Source organism: Bufo gargarizans, chromosome 3 (genome assembly GCF_014858855.1).
Source record: "Bufo gargarizans isolate SCDJY-AF-19 chromosome 3, ASM1485885v1, whole genome shotgun sequence".
Classification (NCBI taxonomy): Eukaryota; Metazoa; Chordata; class Amphibia; order Anura; family Bufonidae; genus Bufo; species Bufo gargarizans.
Genome location: NC_058082.1, coordinates 114,934,417 through 114,956,809, shown reverse-complemented (window position 1 = coordinate 114,956,809; position 22,393 = coordinate 114,934,417). Strand labels below are relative to the sequence as shown.

The following is a 22,393-nucleotide window of genomic DNA, read 5'->3' as shown; positions in this document are numbered from 1 at the left end:
TTATTGATGACCTATCCTCAGGATAGGTCATCAATATCAGATCGTCGGGGGTCTGACACCCGGCACCCCTGCTGATCAGCTGCTTGAAGAGGAGGCGCGCACCATGCCAGCGCTGCCTCCTCTTCACTGTTTACCTTCTAGCCGTTGCATCTGCAGTGGTGAGCAGATGCTATTGAAATGAATGGGACGGCTTGGGTGTAATTACACCTGCTCACCACTGCAGATGCAACTGCGAGAACGTAAACGGTGAAGGGGAGGCAGCTGTGGCACGGCGCGCGCCTCCTTTTCAAACAGCTGATCAGCAGGGGTGCCGGGTGTCAGACCCCCGACGATCTGATATTGATGACCTATCCTGAGGATAGGTCATCAATATAACTTGGAAAACCCCTTTAAAGGTACTGCTGGCGGATTGGGATGGCTTTTGCCGCTAACAGGTTCCCTTTAAAACATCATTTTTCTCAGCAACGCGGGCACATATGAACATGGGATCAACTTCAGCTGCCAAGCGGACATGTAACAGGTCAGTCCAGTTTCATAGGGAGAAGTCTGCTGAAAGATGCCCTTTAAGTGAAAATGACCCACTAAAGATAAGTGAGTATGTTGGCAAAAATATAAATGATAGACTGGAAACATTAAAGGGGTTGTACAGCTTTTGATCACTGATCTATCCTTTGGTGGGCAACACCCGGCACCCTCGCTGATCAGCTGTTTCCTGCAGGCCCAGCAACATCACCACTGTCGTCACTGGCCTAGGCGAGGCTCTGCCCTATTGAAGTAAAGGGGGTTGCTGCTGATCGGCGGGGGTCGATTAGATGCTGATGATCTATCCCAGGGATCGGCAACCTTTGGCACTCCAGATGTGGTGAAACTACGACTCCCAGCATGCACACTTGCTTGGCTGTTTTCAGAACTCCCATAAAAGTGAATGGAGCATGCTGGGAGTTGTAGTTTCACAACAGCTGGAAGTTGCTGAAGGAAAGATCATCCGTAATCAAAAGGTGTAGAACCCCTTTATGATCGGCATATGAAAAACCTGAAAGCTAGTACAAAATAAAGAATAGTAATAAAGTGTGACAGCGAGAAATAGTCAGTTGCCATAAAAGCAGACCCACACACAACATAAAAATAAAAGCCATTCCCAAATCGATAAAAGTAAACTACGCCAGCGAGAGGGAAAGATGTGGTGGTTAGTTTACACTGAAATGCAGATGATCGCACTCCCCCTCCCCCACATAAACATTTTCCTTCTGAAGGAAAGGCTCACGGATTCATCAGAAGGACTATTATGGAGAATAAAGGGGAGAATATCTCCTCGGTGGTGCTGGATCATTTGTGGTCATTGTAATAAATGGAAAGAAATAATCGTCTTTCCAACAGTCTCCGTTCTTCCGAGCCTGCTCATAATGTCGCCTTTGTTCTCCCGCTGCTTTTTGCTTCCCGGGGGCTATGTTGTGTCTTTTATTACAGAACACAAATGTAAGGTAGTTAGAAAGTTTTCTTTTTAGACTGAAGATGACAACTGGAGAAAAACCTGTTGTGTCCAGATTCTAAATAACGCTGGAACGATTGTAATGGCATTGGGAAGTTCTTGTAATTCAGTTGTGGCACCATCAGGCAAGCACAGGTTTCAGCACCCCAGCTGTTCTTCGTGACGCTGCGGAGTCGGAATGGCACCATATACAGCATTGGGGGAAAAAGTCATGGCACATGCAGATATGCGATTATATGATAAAGGAAGTATTTGTGCACGTCATTGGGGAAAATGCTCTGTCCAGAAAAATATGGCTGCTTTCTTAACCTGGGCATGAGTGTGAATTTTTTATTTTTTTTTATGTTTTATGTGTGGTAGTTCGGTGGCACTGGGCTGCAATACTGGACACCCCCAAAGAACCAGGGTGGAATTTTAAGTTGTACTTTAATCTTTAAGGCTGTTCTCCTATCCCCCAATGCCAAAATGACCAGTCCCCTCATACTGGTCATACTTACCCCCCCCCCCCCGCACCCACTTTGCTTCTGATGCCTGCATGGCCGCCGCTGCGTCTCCCCGTCGTGTGGATCAAAACATCTGGCTATGGATTGATCCCGTTGCGGCCTGCTTTTGGCTACCCACTCGCCTCTCTGTCAGCGGATGTTTTGATCCACATGTCTGGGAGATGCAAAGGCGGCTGTGCAGGCATCAGAAGCGACGCGGGTGTAAGTATGACCAGTATGAGGGGCCCTGACATTTTGTGGGCCATTATAGGGGTTGGATACCCCCTTTCAAGAAAGCACTGAAGCTTCTTCCTTATTTGCCTCAGTCCATCTACCTGCACTAGTGAAGGGTGATGCAGCTTCATCTCAATCAAGTGAATTGGCTGAAGCTGTAATACCCTGTACGGCTTCTATTAGGTAGACGGTGTGCAGTTCAGCTGCCCCATTTAATTAAAGGGGTTATCCAAACCCACAAATGTCCTGGCCCCTCACACAGATTGTATTTCACTCCCCGGCACCTGCATCGCTCTTTTTGCCCGCGCGGCCGTTGCTTTATGTCCCCGTTTCGCGGATCAAAACATCCAGCTGTGACTCGCTAGCGTCACCCGCGATGGTAAGGAGGCTCATTTCCGTCATGGCCTGCTATTGGCTGCCCGAACCGCTTCCCCCCGGCGCCGGATGTTGTGATCTGCACGATGGGAAGATGCAGCTGTGCGGGCATCAGAAGCGACGCGGGGTAAGTACAATCTGTGTGAGGGGCCTGAGCATTTGGGGGGGCTCCAGCACTTGCCCCGACACCTTCTTGGGTTAGGCTTGGGTGCCAAGAGTTGCCTATCTGATTCTGATGGCTTCTCAATATGCTGATTCCAGAGACCATGGTGAACACAGTGGATGTTATGATTTCCTAAATTTTATAAGGTTTAGAAGTTTGTAAAAACCCTTCACAGGCTGGCAGACCGCCCGCCACTGAGGGACACGTTGTAAAATGCCCTTCTTTTCCATCATGCCGAAATATATCTCATATCTGAAATGTTTGTTATTCTTTCAGAAAAAAAGATTTGTCATTTGTCTGATATCCATCTCTCTATAACGTAATCTCTAGAGATACGGTATATAGACATGCACACAATCTACCATGTACTACCCACACAAACCAGTAACAGCGAGGACTGTACCTTTCCGCACCCGCCGCCTGCTTTCTCATTATGTCATGAAGCCTCTTTAGATTGCAGACAATGAGCTGTGATTGCAGAGGTAATAGTCATTCTGTGGATTTGGATCTCCTCCATTTATAAAGTCTATTGTGGTGGTTTATTTTCGCGGTGGAATTGATTTCTGACAGTGTACGCAGCACTTCTGCAGATCCCACTTGCCGGTCTGTGGCGGACGGTTCATCGGAAAAGGTATCTCTGTTTAAGAACACAATGTCATAGTATTAGAAAAAAACTTGGCTCTAGAGTCAAAATTGTGTATCTACAAGTTAACGCTAGGGTGAGACCCATATGATTTAAGGTGCGTCTACACCGCGATTCTGGCTGCAACACGTGTCGCACCCATAGGAATGAATGGGGCCACAGTTGACTCGCCTGTTTGCTGCGACCCCGGCACGCAAATAGTAAAAAAAAAATCAAAAACTGCTGGAATTCTTGCGATTTGTATGTAGCAGTCGAAGCAAACATGCGAGTCAACTGCGGCCCTATTCATTCCTATACTGCGATCTTTGGTCGCACAACAGCTGTCACGGCCAAAATCGCCATGTACACGTACCTTCAGGGTGCTTTCATGCAATCGGTTATTTTCAGGAGTAGAGTCTGCAGAAATAAGGTATAACTGAAAGATCTGCACCTGTTCTGTGTTTTTGACCCACACCTGGTTTTCGCACACAATGACCGTTGTTTTGTCACTTCAATGGGTCCGCAAAAAATATAACATGTCCTATTCTTGTCCGCGCTTTGCGGACAAGAATAGGCATTTATATTGAAGGCTGTGCGTGTCGTTCCGCGAATTGCGGAACGCGCACGGAAGCCATCCGTGTTTTGCAGGTCCGCGATTTGCGGACCGCAGAAACACACCACAGTCGTGTGCATGCGGGCAATCACTGATTGAAATCACTGATCAAACACTGAAGTGTGAACTAGTCTTTGACTGTGTGAAAGCAGCCTCGGGCCTCATGCACACGGCCATAGTTTCAGTCTGCATCCAATCCACATTTTTTGCAGTTACCCTTAAAGGGGTTTTCTGGGACCAGCATATTGGTGCCCTGTGAATAGGTCAATATCAGATCATTGTGGGTCCAACACTCTGCAACCCCTTGGGTCCAGAAGTAAACCGTGTATGCAGCCAGAACTGTGCAGTGGCTGCTCTTGGGTACTGCAGCTCAGCTTCTATTCAACCAGGTCATCAATCTTGGTACCAGTAACCGCCTTTAAGCTGGCACAGAAAAATGTCAATGGACATACCAGGGTTTAATGCTATTTCTAGAGCAGTGGTTATCAGAGTGTGTGATATGATTTTATTCGGCTCTATAGATAAATAGCTGCAGTGAAACATAAAATTAGTATTCAGCACAGATGTGGCCATTTGTATGATGTTCCTTAAGGCTGTTTTTTTTTATTTTTTCTATGCAATTTTTCAAGCCAGAGTTAAGAACGGAACATAAGTGGCCTGAATCTTCTAGACTCCTGTCTTTGGCCTCAAAAACTGCATCAAAAACCTAAATGTGGAAATCCAGCCCAAACAAATGGTTCAGTAAAATTCTTGCAGAGAGTAAATATTGTTTGCTGATCTCTTCGGTGTTCGGCTGGTGAGCAGCTGCGGATGGGTCCGGTGTAACAATATAGCATTGCTGACTTGAAGCGCTGGGCTCGTGGCTTTGAACCCAAGGGCATCATCCACATTTGGAGTCTGTATGTTGGAATTAAGACTGAGCCTCAAGGGGGTGAGGAGCCAGCGTTGGTGGTGACCCTCTGTACAGCGCTGTGGCATACGTTGGCGCTGTATAAATGAATATTTGTGTCTTTCTAAAAACATGGGCAGACTAGGAACTGGGAAAAAAAAGATAAGTGGCCCTATGTTGTAGGTGGATCCGTTGACCAGGTGCTTGAGTACCTGATGCCCCAGCATTAATGATGAAGGCATCAGATTGTATGTTCCTGCCCGGCAGGAATGAAGAGGGCTCGAGTGGCCCCCTGGGCATTGGCCCACCGGCAAATTTCCCTGTAGAGTCTGTGGCCTGCCCCTCCGTCTACACAGAAGCTGCAGTCAGACAAAGATGGGGAACATGACTGAGCTCCTGGGACACGTAGAGAAGATTTCTTTATAGATTTCTCAGTTTTAATTGTAATATAACACACAATAGAACCAAAGCAAGGAAGAATTGCTGGGATATTGGTTTAGTGGTCTTTTAAAGCGGTAATCACAAGAGGTCCCATGGCCATCACATACGTATCACTCAGGCCAACCATGGAGCAAATTATCTTCACAGGAGGGGTTTTACTGGTGAAATCCAGAGAGGCGGCGACATTTGTATTTGAGTTTTCATTGCTTCATTAACCTGATAACGACCATGTACAATACACGTACAACACTTCTGTTTTTTTAGGATCATATGAATGTCCCAGTAAAAGAACCCCCCCCAAAAAAGTTTGGGAAATGTCCTCCGAGGTCTTTACGACCTCTTGGGCTTCATTCACACATGCGTGGATTTTCACGGACCTCTCTGTCTCCTCTCTGTCTCCTCTCTGTCTCCTCTCTGTCTCCTCTCTGTCTCCTCTCTGTCTCCTCTCTGTCTCCTCTCTGTCTCCTCTCTGTCTCCTCTCTGTCTCCTCTCTGTCTCCTCTCCTCTCTGTCTCCTCTCTGTCTCCTCTCTGTCTCCTCTCTGTCTCCTCTCTGTCTCCTCTCTGTCTCCTCTCTGTCTCCTCTCTGTCTCCTCTCTGTCTCCTCTCTGTCTCCTCTCTGTCTCCTCTCTGTCTCCTCTCTGTCTCCTCTCTGTCTCCTCTCTGTCTCCTCTCTGTCTCCTCTCTGTCTCCTCTCTGTCTCCTCTCTGTCTCCTCTCTGTCTCCTCTCTGTCTCCTCTCTGTCTCCTCTCTGTCTCCTCTCTGCATTTGGCAGATAATAATTATGGTAATCCTAATTGACCAAAACAGGAAGTTTATTCTGATTTAATGTCAGATATTGAGAAAAACATGCATGCGTGTCTTTTTATATAGTGTATGTAAACTTCTGGTTTGTTAACATAAGACTATTTAAGAAATAAGAAATTACAGTAACAAATTAGGGAAACCATTTTAAAAGTTGCTGTGAGTTAGCAAATTTAGAGGATAAAGAACTATAAATTGAATGTTTTTTTTTTTTTTTCCCCACAGTTTTATATCCTTCTTTAAAAAAAAAAAAAAAGGGCTATTGGCCGTTAAACGTCACACATGCTAGCTAAATCGAAAGAGTGTCTGGTCTTCTGGCCAGGTCATTAAAGGGAACCTGTCACCGGGATTTGGGGTAAAGAGCTGAGGACATGGCTTGCTAGATGGCCGCTAGCACATCCGCAATACCCAGTCCCCATAGCTTTGTGTGCTTTTATTGTGTCAAAAAAGCGATTTGCATATGTATTAAATAGTCTTTTTTTTTTTTTTTTTTTTTTTTTTTTTCCCCCCACAATAAAAGCACACATAGCTATGGGGACTGGGTATTACGGATGTGCTAGCGGCCATCTAGCAACCCATGTTCTCAGCTCTGTACACAAAATCCTGGAGACAGGTTCCCTTTAAGTGGTTAAAGCCTATGGCTGTTGGAGAGAGAGTCAATTAAGCTGCTCTTCTGTGGATGTACTTTATATGGCATCTGTCAGCAGATTTGTACCTATGACACTGACCTGTTCCATGTGCGCTTGGCGGCTGAAGACATCTGTGTTGGTCCCATGTTCATATGTTCCCGCATTGATGAGAAAAATGATGGTTTTATATATGCCAATGAGCCTCTAGGAGCAACGGGGGCGTTGCCATTACACTTGTAGGCTCTGCTCTCTCTGCAACCTCCACGCCCTCTCCACTTTGACAGGGCCAGACGGTGTAAACGTCATCACACCGTGCCCAGTAAATTAAAGTGCAAAGGTTGCCACAGTTAGAGAGCGCAGAGCCTCTAGGTGTAAGGACAACTTCCCAGTTGCTCCTAGAGGCTCGCTTGCATATATTAAAACATCATTTTTCTCTGCAAATTGGGCAAATATGACCGTGGGACCAACACAGATGCCTTCCGCTGCCAAGCGCACATGTAACAGGTCAGCCAGTGTCATAGGTACAAATCTGCTGATAGAGTACTTCCACTGCGGAAGTATTAATGTTTTATACTTTTAGATACAGTTTTTTTTATGCATCTAATTTTTTGCATTGTATCTCTTTCCCCTGTCTGGGCAGCATTAGCCATTATTGCTTGTGACTTTTCTTACCCAAAATAAGTGATTTTGTTTTCTTGGGTAGCAAATAGCAAGTCACCTAAAAGACTATTAAATCAATTTTGTTCCATGATGTCATTCACAACTCATTCCTGATATTATGTATGACTCGCAGCCTTCCAGGTATAGTGTTCAGTTTTTCCTGCATGATATGTGCCTCCATAAATAAAAAAATACAGCATTTCTTGGCTGCAGCTGACATCCCTCCCCTGTCCTTAGGTTCATTAGCCCTCCGGAGCCAAATATTCTGTCATATATCCGTTCAGCCCGGGTGCTCACCTGCCTTTTCCAATGCTGATCATATTGCATTGTTTGCAATGACTGATCCAGTGCCCTAAATGACAATCGGCTAATACCTGGCTTTGATGTCACCAGCATTAATACTGGCTAACACTATACTGTAGTTGGTTGGGAAACCTATATTATAAGTAAGATTAATGTGTCCTTCATTAATACCTGGATTTTATTTCTAAGCCAGCCACTGGGTTGATTGACTATGACCAACTGGAGATGACAGCCCGACTCTTCCGCCCGAAGCTCATCATCGCCGGGACCAGCGCTTATGCAAGACTGATTGATTATGCCTGCATGAAGAAGGTATGCAGAATGTACCAGTATGTCTTTCATGTGACAGTTTAAAAAAATAAATAAAATTATGTTGAGATACAATTAACTTATTTTTATGTACTTGATATTATGTGTTATGCGGACACCAGTTTCTGTATCTCTGGATTAAGGCAGGCTCATAAGAAGTCTTTCCTCACCACCATCTCGACTCATGTCACCTATGGCTCACTTGTTAATGCGGTATGGCTTTTTACGTGCATGACCTTTCCTGTATTTCCAATGTTCTGCTAACATTTTATTAAAGTTGTTGTTGTTGTGGAAATTATTAATATCCTGAAACAAAAAATAACATCAGATACCACATCTGTCGCTCGGACCAGCCCTAGAGCAAAATACGTTTGCTACTGGGTTCAGATTCTAGCTAGGTAATACAGGGTGGCTCATGAAAAGGTACTGTAGCCCGTATAACATGATGAACGAGCAAGTGGCTTGTTTTATTTTTTTTATTATTTTTATTACCCACAAGTCATAAAAGACGCTGAAAGTGGTCCCCGTTCACATCTCTGCATCTTTGGGCACGTCGGATTATGTTGGATGATACGGCTTGTGATGCTGCGGATAGTGTTTGTGATGTTCTCCTTGAGTTCATCCGGGGAGGTGGACTCACTATTTATTTATTCTGAAAATGTGCACCAAACACCAATTTTCTGGTGGTGAAGTGGTGTTTCCTTAGTGAAATGGGGATTTCCAGCGGAAAAGTACCTCATATTCTAGGAATTTATGTGACCTGATAAATAAAACCAAGCTTCGTCCATCATGAAGTGCAGCAATAGGTCCAAATGGCTGTCGGCAATGATGGTCAGCAACCAAGTCCAGTACGAGTCTAGCTTTGTCAGACTCTTTCAGCTCCTCCACACACGTTATCCTGTATAGTTTCAGGTCCCGAGATTTTACCTCTTGCTGACACGTCGTTTGTGATAGGCAGCTTGACTTGGAGATATTAGAGGTGGGCTACCCTGTATATATGTATCAAGAGGTATCATTCCACAGTATGCTTGTAATATCTCATAAATGCTTTGTCATGGTAATAGGCAACAGTAACGGGAAGCCAAGAGAGAGCTGTAGTGGTGCAGTAGGCACCTGAGCCCCGTAGGCTATGGTCCTGAAAAGATGATGGGTGGGCACACCAGAGGGAGGAGAAAACATGTCACATGTAGCCAGTCTGGTATCATTACTGTACAGCAAGTCATCAAATAGAGCAAAGAAATAGTGGACTGCAGTGCCATTTTGTGATGCCAGCGTGAGCTGCTTGATCACATCAGAGTGGCATACCACCCACCCAGCATTAAGGTTTGTTCTGAGATCTGAATACATGTTTGGGGGTCTGGTTTGGGATCTAAATGAGTTTAGGGTTCCGGGGGTCTTCATTTTTAGGTCTGGTCTGGTGAATTTCAGGGTCTGGTTTTTCCACTAACAAATGATAAATCTTGATCTAAATAGTTCTAGAAATTTTGCTAAACTTTTACAAGGCAGCATCTTTACTGTTGGTGTTCAGCTTAGACCTTTACCTAACCACAGATCCAGACAAGTGGATCTTTACCAAATCTAGATAAGTACCCCTAATCTAGGGGAAAGCTGGTCTGTGAGCCAGTGAGTACCTTATAATTCGATGCTCTAGGAAAGTGAGACTCTACAGAGGATGTGACATTGAGTCCAACTTGAGAGCGTTGTGTTCCCTTCAATATTTACCCGCACACCATCTAGATTGTAATTACACTGCCCCGCCAATACAGTGTCCCCTCTCATTCTGATGTCAGGTCATCTATATCCTGACACTGCACAACCCCTTTATGGTCCCCTCTGCTCACTACTTCCGAGTCCCGACACGACACTCGGGAGATGCCTGCTCAGCCAACCACTGCCTGAGACAGGTCAATGTTTAGGTTCGTGATTGATTCAGCAGGCATTTCCTGTGTGTGGGTGGCACGGATAGGTAACTTTTGGCATGGCGGGGAATCGGTGAAGGTTGGTAATGCGTGGTTTTTTTTTTATTGGGGGAAGGAAAAAATAAAATAAAAATACATATGTAAAAGAAAATGTAATCCCCACTGGACACCCCCTATAAGTGGAGTGAGAGCGCGCTAATATGGTTTATTTCTTCTATTCTCCTCTGCTTCCCCTTCTGTGGAGAAACTCTTTCCGAGCCCATTAGTAAGACTGGCTCATGCTGATGGTATATCCAAGCTAATATAGCATGTTTATCTGCAGTGAGTACCTGGGGGACCTGATTCATGCTCGTAGACTGCTGCACCGAGTCTCTGATGAAATTCTCATCTGAATGAGGTGACATCTTGGCCGTGTTAGGTCTCTCATTGTCTTCAGACCCTTTGGGTATAAATCATTGGCCAGAAAAAGGAGCTTTAGTTATTTTAAGGAAAGCTTTGTCAGTCTGGGCACAGAGAGGTCTCCACCTGAAAGCCACCAGTCTACATCTCTCAGAAGACTGAATTAAAACTAACTTTACAGCTGAGAAATGGAGGCAGAACCGGTTTTAATTCTGAAGTGGTAAAGCAAGGACAATTGTTAGAAGAAAAATCCAGTTAGAGGGGAAGTGTGCTTGCGCAGAGGATTTCTGTAGTGCAGGAATTGGCCGTAGCCACCTGGAATCTGAGATGTTGGTGATTTGTATAAATGTTTCTCGCCCAGTTTCCTTGGGGAACACAGAAGACCTTGGGTATAGCTCATCTCCATAGGAGGCGTGACACTAAGTGAAGACTGTTAAGCCCCTCCTCCACAGCTATACCCTCAGCCTGGAGAGAGAGACTGCCAGTTTTTTGCTTAGTGTCCAAGGAGGCAAGACACTCCCTGCTCTGCAGGGCTCTTTTCTCCTTGTTTAAATTTTTGATTTTTACTTTTTTCTTTTCTTTTTGTTCCAGAACATCAGGGACAACAGAGACGCACTAGACCTCTCTGTTTCTCCCGGGGTTGAGCTGCGCCAGTGCCGGTCATCCGCACTGCTGCCTCCCCCACAGAAGGCAAGGTGGACCAGGGCAGCCCAGCTCCCCTGCATCCCGCCAGCGCAAGGGTCGCCCGCACGCCAAGTCCCTCTTCCAGCGTCCTGCCACTACGGTGCCAGTAGCTGAAGGGGCGACCCTGCTGGAGTGGACCGAGGGTGAAGACGGCTGTGGTAAGAGAGTGGCTTCTCCAGCCCTACGTCCCCCACCCCCCACCCAATGGTCTCCTGCGTGCCTGACCCCCCCATACTGGGCCTCTGGATCCTTCCCCTGCTGGACCTAGGCTGGCCCCTGGGTGCCGCAGTGCGGCAATCTGCTCCCTGCCTTTTTTTCCTGGCCTTCATAGGACCAGGATACGGCGATGCAGCTAGTGGCTGTCGGCCGTCGCCTGCCTTCTCCTCACGGGCATCCCGTCTCTGGGTCACGTCCCCATCTCGCCTGATCACATTGGGCCTTACCGGAGTGTGCAGGACGCTGCAGTGGAGTAAGGCCTCGCCTCCGGCCAGCACTTATATTCCGGTGCGGCCGGGCGCCGCGAAAATTAGGCTCCGCGGCCAGCAAGCCGCCATTCCGGCCCCTGTCTCGTCCGGCGGCGGGGTGGGCTCCCGCGGCCGGCAAACGTCATTCCGGCCCCTGTCTCGTCCGGCGGCGGGGTGGGCTCCCGCGGCCGGAAAACGCCATTCCGGGTCCCTGTCTCGTCCGGCGGCGGGGTGGGCTCCCGCGGCCGGCAAACCGCCATTCCGGGTCCCGGTCTCTTCCGGCCGGCGGGGTGGGCTCCCGCGGCCGGCATTGGGGACTATGCCCCAGCGGGTGCCGGTCGGCGGGGCTCCGCAACTTTGGTCCCATGCTTCGCGGCCTGCTGGGCCGCATTTCCGACCGGCCCGCGGGGTGGGCTCCCGCGGCCGGTTTGTAGCGGCAGGTCCCGGCGGTATAACGGGCCGGGCGCCGCAATTTAGCCCCCGGCTTCGCGGCCTACTAGGCCGCAATATTCCGGTCTCTGGTGGAGGGGGCGGGAACTTCTCCAGGCGCGAATTTTTCCCGCCTGGAGGTTCCTCCGCCCCCAGGGGATCGCACGCCGCCCTCCAGGCCGGATTCCTGTTAACCCTTTGGGTACAGGCCGGCCCCCAAAAAATGGGTCTGTTTAGTTGGCCCCCTTTTTTCTCCTGCCTCTCAGGTGCCCCTATATGGTGGCTCCCCTTTAGCCTCAGAGGCTGTGTTTCAATAAATAAATAAAAAAAAAAAAAAAAGAATATATATGAATTCAATAATAATAGATCATGATTTCTATTAGACTGCGCAGGACGCTGCAGCCTCATCAGTAATGCTGCAAGTCTGCGTGACCTCTTTCCACGGGCGGCATGGTGTTGCGCTCCCAGCCTGCGTTGCTGCTAGGGCATTTCCCCTTTTAGGCGGTTTTCTTGCCTCTTCCAGGATACGGCGCTGGCCAAGTGCGTTCGGCCCTTCTGTAGGCAGCATTCATCGTCTCTCCAGTTATGGTGCCTGCCATGTGCATCCCCCCCCCCTCCTAGGCGGGCTACTGCACTCTCCCTGGCTGGCCATGTGCATGACCCCCTTCTTAGGCGGAATACTGCATCTTCACCGGATACGGTGCTGGCCATGTGCACGACCCCCTTCCATAAGCGGAACGCTGCACTCTCTGGTTTTGCTGCCGGCCATGTGCGTGACCCCCTTCCGTGGGCGGAACGCAGCACTCACTGGATTCACCGCCTGCCGTGTGCGTGAGCCGGCCATGTGCGTGACCCCCCTTCCTGGGCGGAACGCAGCACTCTCACTGGATCTGTTGCCGATCATGTGCATGACCCCCTTTTTTAGGCGGAATACTGCGCTCTCACCGGATACGGTACTGGCTATGTGCACGACCCCCTTCTATAGGCGGAATGCTGCACTCTCACTGATGTGCTATGTTGTATTTAGGTACTATGTTATTATGCTGCACTCTCACTGGTTTCGCTGCCGGCCATTTCTTAGGCGGTATGCTGCACTCTCATTGGATTCCCTGCCGGCCTTGGGTATGCCTCCTTCCCTCAGGCAGCTTACATACATCCCTCTGTCTGTGGTTGTTTCCTCGCAGGTACGTCACTGACCATGTGCGTGTGCCCAATACATGGAAGGGTGCTTGCACTCTCGCTGGATCCGCTGTCGGCCATATGCATGACCCCTCTTCCGGGGCGGTGTACGCACTCTTGCTGGATTCGCTGCCAGCCAGGGGCTTGCCTTCCTTCCTCAGGCGACATGCACGCATTCTTAGTGACTGTGTTTGTCTCTCGCCAGTACGTTGCTGGCCATGTGTATGACTCCCATGCATGGCGGTGTGCTCGCACTCTCCCTGGATGAGATGCTGGCCATGTGCTTTACCCCCCTTTTTTTCTGGGCGGCATGCTACACTCTCACCGGATACATTGCTGGCCATGTGAATGGCCCTCTAACAGGGGTGGAACGCTTGCACTTCCATTGGATACGGTGCTGGCCTTGTGCGTGACCACCTCTCATTTCAAGGGCAGAATTTGGCACGCTCATGAGATTCACGGCTGTCCTTATATGGCTGTGCTGGACTTGTACATGTCCCCCTTCGTTGGCAGAGTAGTTGCACTCTAGCTGAGTTCAGTGTTGGGTGCATTGTGGCACACTCACTTAATGCTGGGATACCCTGTGCATGTTCCCCTTTCGCTAGGTGGACCTCCTGCGTTCCTGCTGGTTTATAGGGTATGTCCTGCTTCTCTGAAGTAGGTACGGCCTTAGGCATCACTTCCTTTTGGGACGGGCCTTTGCACTCTTGCCGACTGCTGTTGACCTGGTACAATTCCCCCCTTTCGGGGTGGACTGGTTGCGTTCCATCGCATGCTATGCTAGGTTTGTGCATAACTCCCTTTCAGGTTGCACTTGCAATTCCGTACATGCTGTGGCACTCTGGGGCGGGCCCCCCTTTTTCTAGGTGGGTTGGCCTTCTCGCTGCTTACGGGGCTGCTCGTACGTATGCCTCACCTGCTTCCTGCGGCATACCTTTGTTTCTTGGGATGCGATGCTTGCCGCGAGCCTTGCACTCGTCCCTAAGGAGTTCATTCTGTCCTCCTGACCGAACAGGTTCTATTGCTCTCTGCTGCACCGAGCTGGGTGGTGCTCATTCATTTCGTTGGCTTTTCATTCCAGGGAGTGTTCGTGGGTCCTAGATGCATGCCCATTCGTCCTTCTGCGGCATTGCTTCCCTGCGCTGGGGTCACATGGTCGAGAGTGCTGTTGTCTGCAGCGCCTCTCGAATTCATCGTTGGCTCTGGCAGGACTGCGGTTCCCTTGCCTGCTGCAATTTCCTCCTCTTCGGATGCAGTGTGGTATGAGTCCTTCCTCTTGGCGCCTCTACGCTTCTGTCTGATCTGCTACCAGGTTCGGGCTGCTCTTCTCGGGAAGGTCACCCGACTTCTCTTGGGTGCTCGATTACCCGGGTCCGGAGGACCTCCGCCTTGGGTTCTTCACGGTATTCGCCTTCTGCGAGGCGGTGGACTGGGCGTCTCACAGTATAGTGGGTTCTGCTTTTGAGCTGTCCTATGGCTTCCCTGTTGCCCACTCCTCCTCCTCCTTTTGGTGGGAGGATGTTATGCCGGTCTCTGTCTCGACTACCTTATCTCGCCGGCCTTGTTTGGCTCCCGCTCGGTACAGATCGCTCCAATGTGGCTTCCCGCCTGACTTCAGAGGCTGTTCTTCGTTGTCCTCCCTTCTGGGGAGAGCATGGTTGTTCATGTGGATGGTTCCGGTGTTCCTTTTGGCCTCGTACTGTCTCCCTTGTTCACACTGGCTGTATTAGCTGTGTGCCTATTTACCGAGTCTACCGCGTTCTGTTCTCCCGCTGAGTGCAGATTGCGTGGCCCATTCTAAGACGATGGTCCTGCTGTAGACTTACCTTCTCGATAACTTGGGGGGACTACCTTTTCATTCCAGATTCTCCTGATCTCCCACACCGGGACGATACGACGTGGTTACGTCAGCATGGACTTTAGCCTGTCTTCTCCTGGCATCTGGCGGATCGTTTGGGTTCTTTCCATCTGTCCTTCTGCTTCCCCATTCGGGTGGATACGGGATAACGTTGTTCGAGGGCCGATGGGACTATTTTTGTCGACCCTTCTGCCTGTGCTGCTGGTCTGCGCCTGATCACATTGGGTTTTTGCCCGCTTGCCAGGCGACTCTAGCGGGTTTGCTACTGTCCACTCCTGGCAGTGTTTCGTCCAGGATCTGTCGTAGGGCTTAGGTTTTTTTGTCTGGGGTTCTGTGGGAAGCTGTGCATTCCCCACTCTGAATTTCTCTCCCCATGGTTCGGTCTTTTACTTGAGGTGTCAAGTGTCGGCGCTGTTCTTCCTCTTCCAGCGTTCTCGGCCCCCTGGGCCTGCCAAGACCTTCTTCCTCGGAGTGGCTCTTTGGTTCCTCTGTGCTGTCCTTCGGTACCGCCCTGGGGACTTTATACTGAGCTCTCGGTGCTCCAATCTTGTCCTTGGAGCCGTTACAGAAGTTCTCTCTACCCCTTCTGTCCTGTACGGTTGTGTTCCGTATCAGTCGTGTCTCTGACGGGTGCCGGAATGGTCCTTTTTTTGTTCCAAGCCTTCTGTCTTTTCCAGGACAGGGCTGTTCTACATCCCGTTTCTTCCTTCCTTCCTTCTGAAGGTGGTGTTTGCCTTTCGCTTCAACACCTCACCTGTTTGGGCCTTGCCGCTTTTACTTGGGGTTCTCCGACTCTTGTAGCCGTTCAGCCTCTTGGGTTTCCAGGAGGTCTGTGCATAGGGTTGACTGACTCCGGGGTGTTTTTCCTCCGCTTGATCAGTTTGGCTATTGCTGAGGTTACCGCACCGAGGGCAGGATTCTGTCTTTGGTGTCACCGTTCATTTCGCCAGAGCGGTTGGTGCCTCCTGGGCCGGAGGCATTGGGCTTCGGCCATGCATTTGGGCAAGGCGGCCACGGGTCTACCTTACGCGCCTTGCCGTGTTCTACAGGGTGCATACTCTGACTTTGGCAGATGCTGCCTTGCCCCGCCTGGGGTTGCGGGCGGCGGTTCATTGATGCCTTTCGGGTGCTTCACCTTGGGCTGTGGTCCCTCCCCCTTTTGGACTGCTTTTGAACGTCCCAAGGTCTTCTGTGTCCCCCAAGGAAACTGGGTGAGAAAACGAGATTTTTGTATTACTTACCAGTAAAATCTCTTTCTCGCTCTTTCCTTGGGGGACACAGCACCCACCCATTCATTGTTTTTTCTCTTTACGGTTTCCGAGTTTTTTGTTACCCGTCGGGTTGTTGGCTTGTTGGTTCCTTGTTGGACTTTGCCTTTTCTCACTGCTTGGACACGCAACTGGCAGTCTCTCTCTCCAGGCTGAGGGTATAGCTGTGGAGGAGGGGCTTAACAGTCTTCACTTAGTGTCACGCCTCCTATGGAGATGAGCTATACCCAAGGTCTTCTGTGTCCCCCAAGGAAAGAGCGAGAAAGAGATTTTACTGGTAAGTAATACAAAAATCTCGTTTTTGTAGTTGATATTGAACAGATTAAAAATGAGTGGAGTTGCCTTTACAGTTTAGTCGTGTGAGTATCTTCAAGGGAATCTGTCACACTGATCTTGGACCAGCAGTAGGCAACCTCCGTCACTCCAGCTGTTGTGAAACTACAACTCCCAGCTTGCATACTTCCTCTACTCTTCTCAGACGGCTCATAGAAGTGAATGGAGCATGCTGGGAGTGCCGAAGGTTGCTGGCCACTGATCTACACTAATACATGAGTAGTATTGCAGATAAGGAGCCCAGATCGCGATATTTTATTTTCCTCTTACCCCCGCTGTCAGCACTCAGAGCTGCACTGAAGTACATTGTCAGGACTGCTGTCCTGTTCTAACATAATAGAGATTCGTGTGCATGCACAGTAGTACTGACAGTGTATTTCAATGCTGCTCTGAATGCTGACAGCGGGGCAACGAGAAGCAGTAGGAAAACTAAAAATAATTGAGATCTGGACTCCATATCTGCAGTACTAATGTTTTACTGTAGATAATGATACAAAATCAGGATGGCAGATTTTGTTTCATTAGGACCCATGCACCATACTCTCTGGGTGTTGTATGTTACCTAGTTAGTCCAAAATTGGGGCGTCAGATTCCCTTTCAGTAGGACGCATGTTGTATGTTGCGCTGTCACCTTTTCTGCCCAGTGTGCGGTAGCATCCTTCCAAGTCCAATATAAAACTGGGATGGGAGATCATAATTGGGGATCCTCCATGTTTGTAAGTCCAGTCGCTGTTGGCAGCATCTAACCTTGGCAGTCCAGTAAGGTGGTCCTGCATGCAGTTTTGTTTCTTTCTCCCGGATTTCTTTCTTGGCTCTGTCTGCGCTATATTGGCATTCCCTGTGTTCTGCGGCTTGGTCTCTGCACAGCAATAGGCTTCCTGATTTCAGGCAGCGCCATAGTGAATATATATTTTTGTCAACATTTCCTCCATCCCCCTCATAGTACTATGACATACGCTGGGATTATCAGCCATCCTCACAACTTGGTAACTTAGAGGGTCTATTTTTTTTTCTGCTTCTGAGAACTGCTCCTGCTTTGTTGGAATTGGTGTAATGTAGAACTGGCTTAGGCTACTTTCACACCAGAGTTTTTACTGGATCAGTAAAAACGCTTCCGTCGTGATAATACAACCGTCTGCATCCGTTATGAAAAGACTCGGTTTGTATTATCTCTAAAATGGCCATGACCGATCCGTCTCTAAAACCATTGTAAGTCAGTAGGGATAGATCAGGTTTTTGTGTTGTGTCCGAGAAAACTGATCCGTCTCCATTGACTTACATTGTGAGTCATGACGGATCTGTCTTGCTCCGCATCCCAGGACGCACTCAAAAATGCTGCTTGCAGTACTTTTGTGTGCGTCATGGAGCGCAATGAAACGGAGCGGAATACATTCTGGCGCACTCCGTTCCCTTCAGTTCATTTTTGTCCCCATTGACAATGAATGGGGACAAAACTGAATGGTTTCCCCCGCTATTGAGATCCTATGACGGATCTCGATAGCGGAAATGTGAAAGTAGCCTTAGATGCCTATCAGATTCCACCTTTCATTTTCCAAAGGAGCTCTTTCCTTTACCCCATTTTTGATCTCCCCCAATATGGATTTACCCAACTTTTGCTAATAGAAAACCCAATTTCACCCCATTTTTACTTCACACTACTAGTTTTGATACCTGGGATATCCCACAAGCATTGGGGGAATTTCAGCCTACCAGAGTATCTGTAATGGCTGGTACGCTGCACTGTTATAGACCTGGCCTACGTTATTGGTGCTCATGTATTTGTCTGAGGTACATAGGAGCTGGTATCCATGACTTTTATCCATACCAGCAGGGGCCACACATACATTTCAACACTGGCAGCCATACCGTATGACCTTTTTTTGACCGCTTGCCGTACAATGGCCGCTGCAGACATAATCCAAGATGCTTGCTTATGACCTCTTCTTGCTTTCAGGTATGCGACGACGTGAAGGCGATCCTCCTGGCTGACATGGCGCACATCAGTGGTCTTGTAGCGGCAGGTGTGATTCCATCTCCTTTTGATCATGCTGATGTGGTCACCTCTACAACTCACAAGACTCTCCGAGGAGCCAGGTAAAAGGAATAACCTGTCGTACCAACGGAAGATGTTGGCGATGGCCGGTCACCTCTCCTGACATCTGTTTTAGTCACTACTTACATTCTCCATGTAATAATTCTGGATGATCTATTCTGTCCCCATTTCTCGGTTATTCCTGGTAGAACTTTATAAAGGAATTGTCTGCAATAATGGTCCTTTGGGGTGTTACCAGTTGGGGGGTTGTCTGCGCAGTCTGACACTGGCAGCACTGATTGGATAATATCAGTTTGTCCAGGTAACACCTAGATGGACCTTTTATTAGAGACTGCAATTTGTGTGTAAATTTCTACTAGGAATAATGAGACTGTCACATTGTAGAGTCATAAGAATAGCTGCTCAAGGATTATTAAATGGGGGATGCAATTAGTTACTAAAACACGTCAGGAGAGACGACAGGTCCTCATTAAGTTTAGACTATATTGTGGATGACTATCTTTCCTCTGTGCCTTGTCTCAATAAATTCACTAGCAAAATGAGGTGTTTTTGTTAAGTGTTGTGATAGTTTATATGAAATCTGTCTCCAGCGACCTCCCTATCGCGCGGTTTACTTAGACACACAGCTGTGGTTCACCTCATTGAAACAGTTTTTCTTTTGTTGATCTGAGGCTCTATTCCGGAGTTATGATAGTTCTTCCTAATATGCAAATTAGACCTTTGGTGCAATGAAGGCGTCACCATTTCTCTTGTTGCACCAAAGCTCCATTTATTTCTGTGGCCAGCCCCTCCCTCGCTGTGTTGATTGACAGGTCTGGGGCAAAGCAGCCAGGGTGGGCCTGGCCACAAAGGAGTGGAACCTGGGTGCAACAAGAGCAATGGTGACGCCCTCATTGCACCAATGGCCTAATTTTATACATTAGCAAAAAAAAAGTATCATAACTCTGGAACGGAGCCTTGTATCAACAAAAGAAAACCGTTTTAATCAGCTATGCGTCTGTGCAAACAGTTGGATAGGGAGGTCGCTGGTCATAGATTCTGCAAGGAGCACGTTAGGACAGGAGGAGCTGAGCAGATCAATGTATAGTTTTGTGGGAAACTGATTCAGTAATCTACAATTTTGGAAGTTAAAGGGGTTATCCCATGATTAATGTAAAAACTGAAAATCAAACATCATATAGTAGATGACAACCTCTTTCAAACAAAGATAGAACCAGCTCTGTGCCCCACATGGATCCAGAGATCTCCACATTCACTGCTCTACTAGCTTTATATCAAGCTGGCAGATCAAGGGGAGTGTCCTTTCTGCTGCAGCTATAGAATTTTCTTATTCCACATTAAGGGCACAAATGCGTTAAACTTTTTCTCCTACTAGTGTCCATATCCTAAGGCTATATATTGATATTGCCTCTATAGTTAGGTTGCCATGCTGAAACGTAGAGGCATTTATTTTAAATGGCCACAGTCAGCGTAGCCCTAGGCTGACATTTCGCCAGTTAAAGGGGTTGTGTCAACTGGGACTTTGCTTGCAAATCCTGGTGATGTGTCATCAAAGTCAGATAGGTGCAGGACCCACCTCTGAGACCCACAGGGATCTCCAGAACTTGCCTCCAAAAGTGAAGGAGAATACACCCCGCACATGCACGGTTCTAAAAACAGCCGAGTAAATGCAAGCGCGGCCACCACTCCTTTCACTTGAATGGAACCTCCCTCCGCTCACTTCGGGGGTCCCTTTCTGTAGAGGTGAGGGCAGCACTTATCTAACATTGGTAGCATATTATAGCGATATGCCACCAGTGTCTAAGGTGAGACAACCCCTTTAAAGGGCATCTGTCAGCAGATTTATATCTATGAAACTGGCTGATCTGTTCCATGTGTGCTTGGCATCTGAAGGCATGTGTGTTGGTCCCATGTTCATGTGTGCCCACATTGCTGAGAAAAATGTTTTATATGCATATGAGCCTCTAGGAGCAATGGGGGCGTTTCCATTACTCCTAGAGGCTCTGCTCTGTCTGTAACTGTACTTTAAGTGACAGGGCCAGGCGGTGAAAATGCCATCACGACTTCCTGGCCCTGTTGGTTAAAGTATGGAGGGTGCAGCACTTACAAAGAGCGCTGAGCCTCGATGTGCAATGGCAACGCCCCTGTTGCTCTTGGGGGCTGATTTGTATATAGTAAAACTTAATTTTCCTCAGCAATGCAGGCACATATGACCACGCGACCAACCCAGATGCCTTCAGCTGCCACACGCTCATGCAAAAATGATAATCTTTAGGATACATCCAGACAGGATAGAAATACAGCATTAAAATCTGTGCTGAACCCTTGGCATGCAGATTATGCTGTGGAGTTCACCATATGCATTGCAAAGGGTGAACTCTGCGGTGGAGATCTACGGCATACTTTAACACGGCTAGTACGGATTCCATGCAGATTTATTTTTTTCTGCAGCGCATGGATGAATGATTCACCGCTCCTGTAAACGCAATGCCACAGCGCATATTCCTCACTTTATCTGCCCTGTGGACACATACCCCTAGAACACTGCTAGTAAAATCATTAAAATAATTTTGAAGTAACCCTAGGATGACTGGCACGTGATCACGCTGGATAACTGAACGTGTGGGACTTTACATATGTTTGATTGGGCGGACTACCGGTGACTAAATACATGGTCACCTGGCAGCTAGCGGCGCTCCTCGCTCTGTTTTCTATGGCGAGCTGCAAGTACATATTGTTATTTGATGGATTCTAACAATAAAAAGGTAGCAGGATTTGCTGTCAGCGGTGGTTTCGGTTATTATAACATTGACGAAATGGTGAGAACACTGCCAGCATTTCTTCCCGCTGCTCTCTTCACCTTCCTATCAAAGCAATTAGCAAACAGGTCCCAGCTCACGCATGTCTCTGCCCTCGCCTCCCCTGTTTTTTTCTGATCTTTGGAGTCTTACTTTATTATTATTTTTGGCACCTCTCTTGCTTCCGTCAGTTTCACACCCTGGAGTGGAGCGTGAAGCACAAAACGGTGTGAAACTGAGCAGCAGGGCTCCTCAGTCCTCACGCTGGGCTTCATTCACCCTTTCCCTGCACCAGAGATCTGTCGGATGCTACCTACTGCTCCTACGAAATACTTCTTGTCTGCGAATTGAGACGCGACCAGCGAGGCCGCGGTGCCGTCTTATCTACAGAAGGTGGCAGATCGGTGACCGAAGCCTTCCAAATAAGGAGCCTGTGGTCAAGTCCTAGTTATGTAATTATATTATTGATCAAGATGGTACGTGGAAGGCAAAACAGGCCTTCTCTCGTTATGTACAGTGATTCACTTTGCTTGCTTTTTCATCTTCTTGGGCCGCCGTACATTTCTTTATTTCCAAGCTTTCCTATGATGTAGCCTGGAGAAAGTGTGCTTATAAGAAAAAACAGTGCCCCAGCATACAAAATATTGAGCTTTTATTTCTAATATAGCTTATGATGGGTCCCTGTTCAATTTCTTCAGGACTGAGCTCTGACTATCTGTTCTCCCACACACGTATTTGCTGAAAGTACCTGTAGTAATAGAAAAAACAGCAGGTCTCTGGGAATTTAATTGGAAAAAAATATATATAAAAATAATATAAAATGACTAAGGCCCCTTGCACGCGGGCGTCACTGATTTTTGTCCGGATGCTTTTCAGGAAACCTGCGCGAGTGTGCACGCAATTTCGATCATTTTTGTCTGCGGTTGCGTTCAGTTTTTTTCCGTGAGTGCAAAGCGTTTTAATGCGTTTTGCACGCTCGTGATAAAAAAATTGAATGT

General features: G+C 48.1%; 1 protein-coding gene across 1 annotated transcript in view; it reads left to right on the top strand.

Annotated features, from left to right (window-relative positions):
• SHMT2 (serine hydroxymethyltransferase 2) overlaps nt 1–22,393 on the top strand; it is a 78,696-nt gene that overhangs the window by 29,292 nt on the left and 27,011 nt on the right. The window contains exons 6-7 of the mRNA XM_044285041.1: nt 7,892–8,014; nt 18,499–18,638. Of these exons, the coding sequence (XP_044140976.1) occupies nt 7,892–8,014; nt 18,499–18,638 (263 nt within the window). The remainder of the gene's footprint in view (nt 1–7,891; nt 8,015–18,498; nt 18,639–22,393) is intronic.